The following is a 14645-nucleotide window of genomic DNA, read 5'->3' on the forward strand; positions in this document are numbered from 1 at the left end:
AATGAGTCCAGATAGCGGACGCGATATACACGCGTAAAAGGAACTTCAACTCCCAGTCTGTCAAAGATCGGTTTTCAAGCTTCTAAATCTGAAATGGTTGTTGCCCCGACTATGACAAAATCAACGAAAAGCAACAGACGCCCTTGATATTTTGCTCATACCTTTAGAAAGCGTAAAGAAGAAGGTATTTTAGGGACAACCTGGAGAAAAAACAACACGAAACCTCAAGTTTAGGATTCATGACGTCATCAAGGGTTACAAGGTCAAAATTTCGAAAATGAAACTATGTTGCATCAAGTTTTCAATTTATTTTGGAGCTTTCATCGAAGAGATATGGTCAGAAACGAATGTTGATCTTGCAATATTCAATTTATTGTATTTCTCGTGATTTTCCAGCTTCTTCCAGCCCTCTAATTAAAAATCACAGCATCAAACCATAAAGCTCAGGACCTCAAACTTTCCGATATTTTGGAGGTAATACATCATGTATGTTTTGTTTTTCGAAAGCCGAAAATAAGTTGGCACAAGAGTAGTTTTATTTATTGCTTTTTAGTCTTTTTATACTCATTTATAACGTACATGTGAAGTTGGTTTGTTGCGGTTGGCAGCGTTGAAGTAGAGGAAAACAGGGCATCATGGCGGACGCACTGAGCATTGTCCGTCAGTACAACATCAATAAAAAAGAGATCATAGAGCGCGACGACGAGGTCATCTTCGGTGACTTTTCCTGGCGAAAGGATGTTAAGACCAACTACTTGATCTGGGGGTAAGTAGATTTTGCACATCCCCACTTCAAAGAGTTTTTTCGCGCGTTTTTTGTTGGTGATTTTTGCATGGTTCAAGTCCCGATCGCTTCAGAGAGATATCGACGAAACTGCTTTAACATCTCTTATCACATTTTAACAATAACAAGTCCAAATATCATTTAGGAAAGGAAGAGAGGATGTCTATTACTAAATTTGTGTGTCTTCTATGTTACTGTTATCCTTTTATAGTTGCATTTTGCGGCAGTAAACCTTGTGACGACATGGCTCCTTTTTTCACCACGTTGTGCATGTTGTCGACAAAATTTTATATTTATCTTTAGATATGGACTTTTAACATAACGTTCCATTCTGACGTTTGCTGCCTACTTATAGAACTTACAGAATGGGTAACATGTATCTGTGCATATTGTTGTTAGATGCAGTGTTATAACATTTTTGTATAAATTATTTTAACATAGTGGAAGACAAAAAATTAAAGCTACTAAATAATTTGTAACATTTTGTTTGCATATGAGCATGCATATGATACATATATTATTCTGAGTGAGAAGAATCCTTGAAAAATTACACTTGTTGCTGTATAACGCTACATCTAACTTGTCCTTTCGTTTGTACAGAACTGGCAAAGATGGCACTCCTAAAGAGTACTACACCCTGGAATCCATCTTGTTCCTGCTCAAGAACGTGCACTTGGCTCATCCCATCTATGTGCGGAGAGCTGCGGTATGGTCAACTTTCACTCAACATCGTCTTTAGAAAACACTATGGTTATAATGAGTGTGGTCTAATATTGCACATGTAGGATGTTATACTTCTATAAGTTCATCCTTTACACATGTGTAGAAATCCACAGGTGTTTACTAGTATTGCAGGCATCAACACATGACCAGGATGCACATATCTAGTCTTTACCACAAGTTATTTGTGCAATGTGCATACAAATATTTGCATTGTTCAAAAGGACAAAAGATGTGTTTAAATAGTCATAATTTTCCTTGTTCCTTTCTCCACAGGCTGACAGTATTCCTGTCATCACAAGACCTGACAGGAAGGTACATCTTTTTTTACTGATTTCCATTGTAAAATCTTACTGTGATGCCCATTTGTATAAAATTATGTAGTACTTGGCTTTGTATATGTCATAATGTACATGTAGCAGAAGTCAAGGCAAGTAAATCATATTTACTTGTATACAATGGCAGAAAATATAGACTTACTCTTGTACTCATGAATTTTTTTCATGATTTTATATTGTTCATATTGTTTGTGACATACCATTTTCCTTTACGTTTCAGGACTTGCTTGCCTACCTGAATGGGGAAACATCCACATCTCTGAGCATTGACAAAAGTGCTCCTCTCGAAATCACCCTACAGAAACCCACACAAGGTACAGAAATGACTTTAAAATCATGACCAGATTTTAAAAAATCTGTTTGATAATCATCCTTTATCGGCAGAAAATTGCAGTGCCATTTCAGAACCATGATGTATAACATTGGTCTGTTTTAACCCCCAGTGAAACGAACAGCAGAAGATGCAGACAAAGACAATTTCAAGAAGCCAAAGGTCGAGATGGCAAAAGTCATGCAGGACAAGGTATGCTTTGGGCCTCCTATTGTATCTCATCTCTGTAAAAAAGATATAACATTACCTCTTTTTATGCAATTTCTACAGAAGAATTAGTACATCTAGATCTACATGTAGCAAAGAGACATGATGTTCTAACTTCTAAAGGTATTTTTCTTCTGTTAATCAGGAGCGATTGGCTGCTCGACTGGAAACACCAAAGGAGGGAACTGTCAACATGGAACAGATCAGGTACATTTTATGGCAATGCCTCAGGGACAGAGGCTTTCTTTTTATTTATTTCCGAATAGGTTTAAAAGTAAGTTTTTATCGAATGACTTCGTAGAGCTAATTATGCAAGCACGTCTAACCCTCGGAAGACGGGGAACAACAGACGATAAACCGGACAGTGAGTGAGTGTGAGTGTGTGTGATAGTGGGAATTGAACCCATGACCACTTGTCCAGGTCCTTGTCAGAGGCCATGTCTGTGGAGAAGATTGCTGCCATCAAGGCCAAACGTCTTGCCAGGAAGAGGACAACTATCAAGACAGATGATGACTTGGAACTGGGTAAATGTCCTGTGCAATATACTTTATAGTATGCCCTTTATAGTGAAGCATATACATTGTGCTGGTTAGAACCTGGTCATTAGATTGTGAGTGCTAATGCTTGAACTTTTTTTCGTTTAAAAGTCAAATGTATAGAACATAAGATAAGATAATCCTTATCCTTTTGTCAATCCCTAGGTCTGATTGAGCCCCGTAGTTTTGTTGAGGCTGAGGTTGACGTGACTCGGGACATTGTCAGCAGAGAGCGAGTCTGGAGAAACAGAACCACCATCCTACAGAGTTCTGGAAAGGTTTGAAATTCCCTGTGATCTAAACTGTCCTATTTGCTGTCTTTCATAAGTTGAAAATGGTGATCATGTGTGCTTTGTTGCTAACGGTGTTGTTTCGTCTCCTCGCAGCAATTTGCCAAGAACATCTTTGCGATCCTTCAGTCTGTGAAGGCCCGTGAGGAGGGCCGGGCTCCAGAGACAAGCAGCGCCCAACCAACATCAAGCACTAGCAGCAGCAGCAGAATGGTGTGGAGACATTTCCTGGAGTTATTCTTGATGGAAAACAAAAGCAACGAAAACAAAAGCAACGAACTATGCCCTCATGCATGTATTCTCTTAACCTTGGGAGCAGATTCTGGAAAAAATATCGATGTAGCATTGTTACATTGTCTCAATTCAGAACATGTGTCAGACGTAATTTTTTTAAATCTTTAATTCTATTTTACAGGAGACTTTCCGCAAACCCCAGCAGGCTCCAGCAGCCTACAACCGTTACGATCAGGAGCGATTCAGGGGGAAGGAAGGTAAAAGTCGTCTTCAACAAAGACTTCAAAACTTTTAGCAAGCTAATCTGAATGAGTAGCCATCCACATGTGGGTTGCTTTCCATTCAAAGTGCAAGCCTTTGCCATTGTTATGATTTGTGTACTTTGCATGTCTGTGTAATGATGATCACATTCTTTTCCCACAGAAACGGAGGGTTTCAAGATTGACACCATGGGTACATACCACGGCATGACTCTCAAGTCTGTGACGGTGAGTTTCTTTCTTTTTCTTGGGTTGATTTTGCTGTCAAGATGTCAGGCCCCTTTCCCACGTATGCTGCAAGCTTACTGGTGGCTGACACATCCAATGAGCAACTGTACTCCATATTAAATGGTAACTTACAGTTTCCTCTGTGATATTTCTTATGAGTAGTTTATTTTGATAAGTATGACGTTGCCAAAACCTGATTCAATAAAACTGAATAAAATCCATGTACATTGTACTCTGTGTCCCACAGGAAGGAGCCTCTGCCAGGAAGTCCCAGGTCCCTGTGCCACAGAGTATCCCCAGACCAGGTAACGTTATGTTGGAGATCCTGCTCCATGGAGTTAACAAAATAAAGTTTTCATAATTCATAAAAACAGTTTGTGAAATGTCTTTTAAAGTTTACTAATATGCAGTGTTTGTATGGAATCACAGTTATTTTGTTGTTGACGTATGAAAACAGTGTCAGCAGCCAAACCCCAGCAGCCTGCCAAGAGGGTTTCCCGTACCCCCATCATCATCATCCCTGCTGCCAGCACATCTCTCATCACACTCTACAACGCCAAGGACGTGCTACAGGACCTCAAGTAATACATGTCACATTTTCTTGTTGACCGAGAATGCTTTCTTTATACATTACTATAGATGCAGGCTAGCAAAGTTCTATTCAAAGTTACAGATTTCAGCATGAATTGTTTTTAATGTGTATACAAATAATCAATTCAAAGTTCCTATTGCAATGTGGAAAGAAGTTTAGTTTGAAAGATGGTAACAATTTTGGTACAGTTAAGATTGGTCATAACATTGTTGTGGAAACATAGAATATAATTTGTGTCCTCAGATTAGTCAGCACGGAGAATAAGAAATAATAACATTTTTGTGGAAACATAGAATCCAATTTGTGTCCTCAGATTCGTGAGCACGGAGAATAAGAAGCAGATGGGGATGAAGAAGGAGAACGAGGTACTGCTGCAGCGGAGGAAGGAGGTGGTCCAGCCGGGCGGGGTCACACAGAACGTCACCGTGCCCTACAGAGTCATCGACACCCCTAACAAACTCACCGGCGACGAATGGTACGGTCCTGGTCATACTCCTGTTCTATAGCACTTCGGCAGAACATCTCATAGAAGGTTGTATTTGCGCATATAAGGTTAACATCCCATCTGTAGTATGACAGTATGACAGTTCTTGTACATGTTTATGAGAAAAAGTAGTATTTATCAACTGTTGAAAGTCATGTAGAATCATAGCCAGTGCTAAACTGATGTTGTTCTCGTCTACAGGGAGCGTGTTGTGGCAGTGTTCTGTCAGGGCCCTGCCTGGCAGTTCAAGGGGTGGCCATGGCTGCTGCCGGATGGTTCACCTGTGGACATCTTCTGCAGAAGTAGGGCCAGAAACATACTTTAATTCTCTGTGTGTAATTATGTATCTAGTCAGTTTGTTGTTAACTCGAATTGATTCTGAGAATGGTCATAATGATTTTCACAAAGTAACAACTAAATGGTATAGATGATCAGCAGAAATACTAGTCATTCAGTTATTCCAAAAGTGATAATCTGAAAATCTGAGAGGTTAAGTAGTGTGACTTTGGGATCTCACCATTTTTTAAACCCCCCAGTCCGTGCCTTTCACCTGAAGTTTGATGAGCTGAAGCTGGACCCGAACATCCAGAAGTGGGACGTGTGTGTCCTGGAGCTCAGCCGACACAAGCGACACAAGGACAGAGCCAGTCTGCTCAGATTCTGGGAGGTGTTGGACAAGTAAGCTAACAGATCTATACTTTGGTTCTAAGTCTATTTCCCAAAAAAAATGTTCAAAAAAAATTTGGAGAGAAAATTGGAGAGAAACCTTTTGAGAAAAAGGTTTTAAAAGTCTCAAACAAAAAACCCCCTGCAGTTCCTAATAAAAACCTTAGATTGCATCCTTCCTTTTATAGGTTACATCTTTTGCAAGTAAATGACTCATCTATCAACTAATAATTGATTATCTTTAGTTCTGCATAAACAGCTTTTAGAAAGGATTTTATGAGTTCATATGTAAGATACATACATCTAGATATCTAGGTATCTAGTCTTAAAGTATGCCTCCAATGTAGAAATGTGAATATAGAACCTTACGTATGTTTAACTTCTGTTGTCTTTTGTTTCCACAGATACATGATGAAGCACAAGCCACACCTGAGATTCTAAAACATCACCATCTGGACATGACAAATCTTCAAAAACACATGCCAAAAAAGAATGATTACTTCCTGTTTTCCCAAATATTCAATTAATCTACACTCTGTCACTCAGATAAACAAGACCATAGAATAGTTTGGATGGCAAAACTTTGTATTTAAGAAGATAGCATACATGTAGTTACCAAAAGATCATTATGATATATTGATTAAGCTGTAAGTAAATTGCTTGTAGGTTACAATATATTCACTCCCATAGGTTCTGTTTTGAACAAAGGATGTTTCTGGAGGCATGCATTAGAAGATATTGGATATTGAGTCTCAATACTGTAGTAGTGAGACTTAAAATCATGGATGTATGACTTGTAAAAAAATGTGTAATGGAAATCAGTGGTTGGCACTGATACCAACCCAGTTAGAATCTTGCAATTAGAATACTTTGTATTATTTTGACTCCATAAGCTTATGTACACAATTCAAGCCAGCTTTTGTATAATGCTGCTTTCTATATCCTTGTTTGAAACATACAATACCTGTAAAAAATCGTGTGTGATAGACCTAACCTGTACCGGCCTCAAGTGTAAATCGATATGGATGGATATTTTTGGAATAGGGTATTGGTGTTTGGCAAACGATTATGTAAAAAAAAATTGAAAGGTGGACCTAGAATAGAAAAGGTACTATCCAATTACCTGCTTCAATATTTTTATAGGGAGCGTTGATTGATTTGTTGGCCTGGCTGCAAATTAGAGAGGTTAGGTAAAACATGTATTGTCAAGAAACAGAAGTGAGAATACACAGACTTAAAAATGATTCTTGAATCAGCTTGTATATAAACAGCAAGTCAATACTTTCTTGAGGTAAATGCAGGTAAAACAATGACCAATCTGACTGAAAGTACTGCCAATGGGTCATACAATGAATGAATGAATGAATGAATGAATGAATGAATGAAACTTTATTTTCGTGTCGTGCGCATACCACGCCCAGCCCGTGTGGGCTTATACGACACCGTTTGAGAATAAATAATACATAAACAACAGAGAAACAGAGGTACAGAATCCAAACAAAATGTGAACACAAATAAAGTTAGGCTATATACAATTAAGCAGAACAGAGTGAACTCATAACAGATCATAAATGCAAATAAACAAATCTGTACATAAACTTGATAAAGAACCAAGATTTCACAAAATAAATACAAGTACATAAGGTAAATCAAATATAAATAAGAGAAAACAAATGTGTAGAAGTAACAAAAGGTGAGAACTGTTGATGTGTTATGAATACAGGTATTTTCTTCTTTTCCCCCACGCTCGATAAATGAAAGTTGCTAGGTCAGATACACCCTCGTTAAAGAGCCACTTAATTCTATTTTCATCTCTTTCCCATATGATGTCAGGTGATTTTGTATAAATTTTACGAAACATATTTTCTCGAAGATCGTCATAAAAGGGACAGTAAAAAAGAAAATGTGTTTCGTTTTCTACTTCATCCAGGTCACACATGGTACACATTCTACTTTCCTCAGGAATTCCCTGGTACCGTCCAGTTTCAATATTGATAGGTAAAATACCAGCTCGCAGCTGCGCACACAATGATCTTTGGCGTTTGGGGAGACACATAGTTACATATTTTTCTATACAGTAAGTATCTTTAAACAGAGCATATGTTCTAAGTTTAGGTTTCAAAAGTACTTTGGTTGCCCAGTCTTGCTTGTATAAGTCAAAAAGCTTCCCTTTAATTTGCCTAATGTCACCCCTCAATGTGTTAAGATAAACATGTTCTTGCTCAACTTTACAGAATATATCCTGGACATTTCTACTCCAGGGGCCATGGTTTTGAAAGTCCCATAAGAATACTTGTTTTGTAATTCTATCATTTGACATATTGATAAGTCTATTCCATAAAGCGATTACAGACCCCTGCTGTCTTATTTCACAGGGCGCCCAGCCCATGTCCCCTGTTGTAGCAAGAACAGGTGCAAATCTGTGCACCCCTAAAAAGCACCTAATTGCTCTGTTCTGCACCACTGAACACTTCTCAGTTGTTTTGTATCCCCAGACACCAGCTGCATAGTCAAGGATGGGACAAACACACGCTTCATAGAGTTGTGTGTATGTGTAGTAACCCAAGTCTTTTAAAACCTTGACTTTACCCAGAACCCCACCTAGAGCTCTCCCTGCAGCCTCTGCAAGAACAGTAGTAGCTGTATTAAAAGACAGGTGTTCATCTAAGAAAAGACCTAAATATTTGTACCGGCTCACATAATCAAGTTTCAAATTTCCAAATCTAAATTCATGGGAACTCCTTCTTACTCCTTTTTTCCTGAAATGCATTATTTGTGTTTTTCCTTGATTGATCATGAGCCGCCACTTAGAACACCAGTCATTTACAATGTTTAGCAGTTCCTGCAGTTCACTTTCATTATCTGCCAATATAATAATGTCGTCTGCATACAGCAGCAGACTTAGAGTCTTCTCACCAAACCTGACTCCCAAACCAGAATCTTTGACATTTTGAGCAAGGTCATTAACATACATAGCAAACAATGTAGGAGATAGTACGTCCCCTTGCTTTACTCCGAAAGGAGTGGGGAACCAGTGTGTACGGTAGTCATTCACCTCTACACAGGCTATTGGGGATTTATACAGAGATAATATATTTTCGAAAAATTTCCCATCAACGCCCATTTGGATGAGTCTGTAGGCTAGAAGGTCCCTGTTTACCCAGTCAAATGCTTTTTGAAAGTCAATAAAGCAAGCAAAAGTTGACTTTCCTTCTTCCATTCTGGCCCTAATCACCGTACATACTGTGTAAATGTGATCAATGCAGTCTCTACCTTTACGGAAACCGTTCTGCTCATCTTCGAGTAGATTTGAGCACTCTAGATACTGGGTTAACCTGTTGTTAAGAACACTTGAGTAAAGTTTATATACAGTACTCATTAAACTAATCCCGCGGTAGTTTAAGGGAACATTGGGGTCTTTCTTAGATGACTTGGGGATGGGCTTAATTATCGATTTGTACCAAGCAGAGGGTATGATGCCACTTTCAAAACAGGTTTGGAAAAGAGTATGCAAAATATGCAGAATGTCTGGTGCTTTCAGCATTTCGTTTGAAATTTCATCTATACCCATTGCTTTTCCTGTCTTGGCTGCTTCCACAGCTGCTGTGACCTCACTAAGTGTGATTTGGGCATTAAGGAATGGGTTCGGAGAGTACGATACATCCTTCATCTCATTTTCAAGCCGATGTTTAAGAGCACAGATCTCTTGGAAGAAGTCATCATCAAATACACCTTCAGCGTTATTACCAGCAAATAAGTTGGAGAAATCTGATTCCCATCTATCCAGAACTGACTTCACATCTTGTATCAAGTCTCCAGATTCATTTACCACTTTCATAGGGATTTTAGTGCTTCTTTTTGGACCCAACTTATTTACTTCGTTCCAGAATCGCTGGGGGTTATCAGTTTTTAAACACTCTAGCTCTAATACTTGACCTCGTTGGAATTTCCGTTTGTAGAAGCGAAGTTTCTTATCAAAGGCATACTGTCTTTTCTTAAAGACATTCCTTAACTCTTCTTTACACCTTCTGCTTCCTGTACATCTAGTATACTCGCGTTCTGCATCCCTCATATGAACCCATAACCCATCTAACTCTGGATTCCAAAAAGGCTTTCCAGGGCAATGCAACTTTCTAGACCGAGGTATATTTACATTATGACAATTCACATTTACATCAAAATCATTGTAAATAATCTCACAAAGCGAGTCATAACACATATCAATGTCCTGTTGTGACTTATTCACTTTTTGTATACGGTCTATGAGATTAACCAACGCTCTCCGGCTTATATCAGAGCGCAAAAAGTTTTCTGTCACCTTTCTACGTTTACAGCGAGCCTTAGCACTAGCCTGTGGTACAGATTGTAAGGCCTCTTCAGTTTGAATGTTCACATTAAATCCTACAAATAACAAGGAGTGATCAGGAAGTCTACAACGGTCACCTATCAGGCTCATACAAGAAGTACCACATGCCTCAGCCAGGTGAGCTGGACTCAATACATCAAATTCAAAATAGTTATCAAGACAATCATGGGGCGCTATAATGTAGTCAACAACTGACCTTCCTTTTGGCGACACAGAAGTAAAACGGTTATTTGTCGGAGAAATTCTCCCGGTTTCAACATACACATCTTTGAGTCCTTCAAGAATTCAATTAAACTGGCGCCATGATTGTTAACAGTAGTGTCAAGAATTTCACGTGGCGGGATCCCGTCCACTTCTACAATACAGTCGTCTAGTCCACCTGTTCGACTATTCAGATCCCCACATATGATAATACTGTCCACATCCTCCAAAGCATACATCTGAGTCAACAGGTGGCCTAGGAATTCATTAGCATCTCGTCCCCATGGAGACTGCTCCGGGGGCAGGTAACAGGAAAACACAACAAACTTGTATTCTGAAATACGATGCTCAAACTGTAGGCCTAGTATTCCATCAACATCTTTGTCTAAGACAACAATATTGTAAGAGTCAAACAGGTCATTCTTTACAAATATACCAACACCACCAGAACCCCTGGGGGCCCTGTGGTGGACCATTCTGTTGTGACCATACCAGGCGTACCCCTCAAGTTCAATTACATCGTTGTCTTTCAGATGAGTTTCGTTCACTGATATAATATCAGGAGATAAATGTAGCAGCACAGTTTCTCTTAACTTACAGTTCAGAGAAGTCCATCCGTTCACGTTCCAGTGAGCAAGGCGAATCTGGTCCCGTACCGGCTGGGCGACGCGCTCTCACGGTTGAGATGACGGAGTGTTGTCGGTGCTAGCATCACGAGTCTCCCGTTTCTTTACTCGCCCGCTTCCGGTGATGAAGTACTCGTTGCCGCCGGGAATCTCTCGCAGGATTGTCCTGAAGTTCAGTTCTATGAGACGGTCGGTGTGGGATTTCGCAGATCTCAGGTACACTCTCTCGTAAGCGTTGTGGTTTTTCAGTTTCTGCTTCTCCCTGAGCACCGCAACCTTCTCCCGGACGGATCGGAACATGTACTAGCCAACATACATGTACTAGCCAACAGATATATCACATAGCATATACTCAGAAGTGTTTAATGCTTTTGTGTAAGAGGAAATGTGTTAGTTAACTGCCATTAGTGTTCCTTGACAAAGTCTCTCAATGGCATTTGTTTGTAGCAATTTTCTTTAGTTTTGTTTCTTCTCTGTGAGAAATCTTATATGGCTTTTTCACTTGGCTCATTACAGCATTTTGGTCAAAGGGTTTGTCTCAGTCATTGTGTGGACATTTCTTTAATCTAGGACTAAATCTAATACATTTAGTCAGTGTAGCATTTCTGGCAATGTTGCCAACTCATTGTATCATCAAATGGCATTCTTTTTCTTCCCTATCACCCATCAAGCATACAATAAGTCAGATACCACATTTACTAGTACATATACAATGGTACATGTATCTTTTTATTTTAGAAACTTATAAACACCATGAATATCATGGGAACTAAATGTGGTATACATTTTTGGCAAGTGCGTATGAAAAATGCAACAAAGCTTTGGTCATACATAACAAACTGCTAATAAATATACATTGTAGGTACTAACCCAATAGCCTATACAAAACATTGGTTTCTATTACACCATGCTAGTTCTTAATGTGCTTATACGGTAGTAACTAGTTTGTTTCCAGCATACTTGGGTAGGGAGTGAGTTAGTAGAGTTTGTCAAGGGCAAATGCTAGTTTTCTAGACAGACCTAGAATAATAGAATCTTGATATAGCATCATCAAATAAATTCATTTCTTTCTATATTTTTCAACATAAGGCTAGAAAAGATAACATTTCACTGGAGATGAAACCCATTCCTTGTATTTCATTGGGAATTCTACTGGTTCTATGATTGATGCAAAGCAAAGGTATCAAATACTTGAAAACTGACTGCAAAAGAATAGTTTTTCCTGAGTACTGACAAATGAGCATCAAAAGAAACCTTGAGAATAGTCATCACTATAACAAGACAGTATGTTACAAAAAAGTAGATTTTTTTAAAAACAGTAATCCTAATTTTCTCCATCTTGTCTAAGTCCCCCACACTCTTGGACCAGGTTGCGCAGCCTGCCCTCTTGGTGCAACATCTTGGTTGTAGCTCCTCCTCCTATACAGCTGCCGTTGATGAACACTTGAGGGACCTGTGGAGTCATATCAGAGATGTCAGTATTTTCTTCACAATCATTACGAATGTGCAAACTGTGTGCAATCTACATATATTTCATTCTACCAAGTTTGCGATACATGTATTTCAAGTACAGGGGAACTGGGGTATTTAAATGCGTAAACCTATGAAAATATTCTGGTACACCCACAGAAAAAAAACTGGGTCCACAGCTCCAAATTTGGGTGCTCCAAGGTGCACATTAGGGCTGCGTACCTAAACGTAACATCAGGTACAGGTACAGGTACCGGTACAGAGGTTTAGGTACAGGTCCGGACCTGTACCTGTACCTGAACAATTTGACAAATTAACACGTGTTCTTCACTTTTTCAATCAAGACAAAGAAACAATAATAAAGTGTTGACAACTTGTCAGTATCTTTATTTATGACCTGATTTGAGTTTGTTGACCAATCACAACCCTGGATTAGCCACACTCTCGCGATGTCTCGTGAGACTGAGGATCTCAAATCAATCGACGGTGTTTACGTCTTTTCCAGTGCTAATTTTTCGTCTTTGTGGTAGGATTTACCTATCTTTAGTCATATACATGGTGTAAACTAGCTATTTCGGTATATACTCGTTACGTCATGATCCGGTATTTTGGACCTGTACCGAAACGATTTGTACGGTATTGGACCGGTACAGTGTACCGGTCCGCAGCCCTAGTGCACATGCACCCAGTATTTTGGACCCTGCTCAAATACAACATTGTTCTACAAGTTGCATACTCACTGTTCTTTCCCCAGTCATGGCCATGAGTACATCCTGTATATCTGACATGTCCTCCCTACTGCTCAGTTCCACCACCTCATACTTTGCACCAATGTCATCCAGGCATCTCTGGGCGATTTTGCAGTAGGGACACGAGGATTTGGAGAACACTGTCACACAGTTGTCCTTGACCTTGTCCTGTACAAACTGGGCTGCCTGCGGGTTCACGATCAGGTCCTGCCTGGATTTTCTCATGGACTGGTTGCCACCCATCTGGGAGGGAGAGAGCACAGCACAGTGAAACATGGGGCATTCAATTCCATTTTCAGGCTTTTCACATCTGCCATGCTGAATTACAGTGACAGTCTGTTAGGCCGTGTCTATACGGAACCACCCAAGGCGCGATTCGGGTAACTCACATTCCTCACATCTGGTCCACGTGCCACACACACCTGTGAAACCGTGTCCGAACATAATGCTCTTGCGCTACATTTATTGCTGTTTGATGATAACACGCAAGGCGGCGTGTTATTAATGTCAGATGTTCAACGACATGATTGCCGATGCCCCCCTCCCAGCCTATCTCGGCCGAATGCCGACGTGGTCCCGCCAGAGGCGGTGAAGCTCGCCCTAGAACGGACACATTATTTCACCATTACTGCTCTGTAAGTTGCTGCCACGTAAAAGTTGGTATTGCATATAAAAAAGAAATATCACTCCGTAATCCATGACCAGGCGAAGTCACATTGAAATCACATTGCGTTCAGACGCAAATCGCGATGCGGGGAAACCGATTCGAAACCACCTCTAGAAGTGGCTCCAGACGAAGGCGCTTTCAATGTGATTTTGGACCGTTCAGACGGAGCCACTTGAAACCGGCTTCGGGGTAAACCACATGTAAACCGCCTTGGGTGGTTCCGTATAGACAGGGTCTTAAACATGCCAACATGCTGCTACTTTATATAATCAGTTTAACTTTTTTTTTAATCCGCCTACTACCAAGTCGATGATATTCATATAATTATCATGACGTCAATGAAAACCATTTATGGATATCTAACACAAAACTGCATCTGCTGTAACGTTACTTAACCTTGTGTGAGTTGTAAAATGGTAAAAAAAATACCATACTAGTATCAATTATCATTCCCTGAGACGATATCTGGGTTTATTCTGTCCACACGACATATCCTAATATTCAGATTTCGTAATATCAATAAAACATATACATGTTTAATTGTAATGGCATTGCAACGCTTGTTTACAAAACGGAACTTCACATAAATTTTGGTTCAAGGATATAACGTTTCACAGTTACACCAGAAAGCAGTCTAGAATGCCAAACTGCTTCTTACCTTCCATAGATCTTGATTAGATTCCCACAACTCAGAAAGTAAAGTCCAGTGAACTGAAATACATATGTATACATGTATACAACTGTATACATACATATGTAAGCCCACCTTGGAGACAGTCGTGAGCAGTGTTTATAACCAGTTTACAAGCAAGTTGTAAATCTCATGAGGTTGTGTTTTTCCATTCGTACCCTTCGACCTTCCCGACTGACCTTTCACCTTGCCGTATCCCATAAT

The 14645-nt window shown here is 39.7% G+C and overlaps 2 protein-coding genes across 2 annotated transcripts; one reads left to right on the forward strand and one right to left on the reverse strand.

Moving 5' to 3' along the window:
* Window positions 1–589: 589 nt before the first annotated feature.
* Window positions 590–6939, forward strand: LOC109466101 (parafibromin-like). The gene is made up of 17 exons (XM_019763725.1): window positions 590–766; window positions 1385–1490; window positions 1781–1819; window positions 2063–2156; window positions 2286–2365; window positions 2526–2587; window positions 2802–2905; window positions 3083–3195; window positions 3304–3420; window positions 3623–3698; window positions 3865–3929; window positions 4177–4234; window positions 4387–4510; window positions 4835–4996; window positions 5207–5307; window positions 5542–5683; window positions 6076–6939. The coding sequence occupies exons 1-17, from the start codon at window positions 636–638 to the stop codon at window positions 6110–6112; spliced, it is 1611 nt and encodes a 536-aa protein (XP_019619284.1). The 5' UTR covers window positions 590–635; the 3' UTR covers window positions 6113–6939.
* A 4242-nt stretch (window positions 6940–11181) lies between these two features.
* LOC109466103 (glutaredoxin-2, mitochondrial-like) lies at window positions 11182–14628 on the reverse strand. Its single transcript, XM_019763727.1, has 4 exons — window positions 14507–14628; window positions 14409–14472; window positions 13075–13326; window positions 11182–12317 (listed from the first exon to the last, which is right to left on the reverse strand). The coding sequence occupies exons 3-4, from the start codon at window positions 13324–13326 to the stop codon at window positions 12189–12191; spliced, it is 381 nt and encodes a 126-aa protein (XP_019619286.1). The 5' UTR covers window positions 14409–14472; window positions 14507–14628; the 3' UTR covers window positions 11182–12188.
* Window positions 14629–14645: the final 17 nt, after the last annotated feature.

The sequence above is a fragment of the Branchiostoma belcheri genome, unplaced genomic scaffold (assembly GCF_001625305.1).
Source record: "Branchiostoma belcheri isolate BF01 breed outbred unplaced genomic scaffold, Haploidv18h27 scaffold16, whole genome shotgun sequence".
In the NCBI taxonomy this organism is placed as follows: domain Eukaryota; kingdom Metazoa; phylum Chordata; class Leptocardii; order Amphioxiformes; family Branchiostomatidae; genus Branchiostoma; species Branchiostoma belcheri.

What these genes read in the sequence shown, in the direction of transcription:
- LOC109466101 (XM_019763725.1), top strand. Translation starts at nt 636, where the DNA reads ATGGCGGACGCACTGAGCATTGTCCGTCAGTACAACATCAATAAAAAA. An exon ending in TCTATGTGCGGAGAGCTGCG is followed by an intron (nt 1,491 to 1,780) that starts GTATGGTCAACT and finishes CTTTCTCCACAG; the next exon opens with GCTGACAGTATTCCTGTCAT. An exon ending in GCGATTCAGGGGGAAGGAAG is followed by an intron (nt 3,699 to 3,864) that starts GTAAAAGTCGTC and finishes CTTTTCCCACAG; the next exon opens with AAACGGAGGGTTTCAAGATT.
- LOC109466103 (XM_019763727.1), bottom strand. Translation starts at nt 13,326, where the DNA reads ATGGGTGGCAACCAGTCCATGAGAAAATCCAGGCAGGACCTGATCGTG. An exon ending in CCATGACTGGGGAAAGAACA is followed by an intron (nt 12,318 to 13,074) that starts GTGAGTATGCAA and finishes ATGACTCCACAG; the next exon opens with GTCCCTCAAGTGTTCATCAA.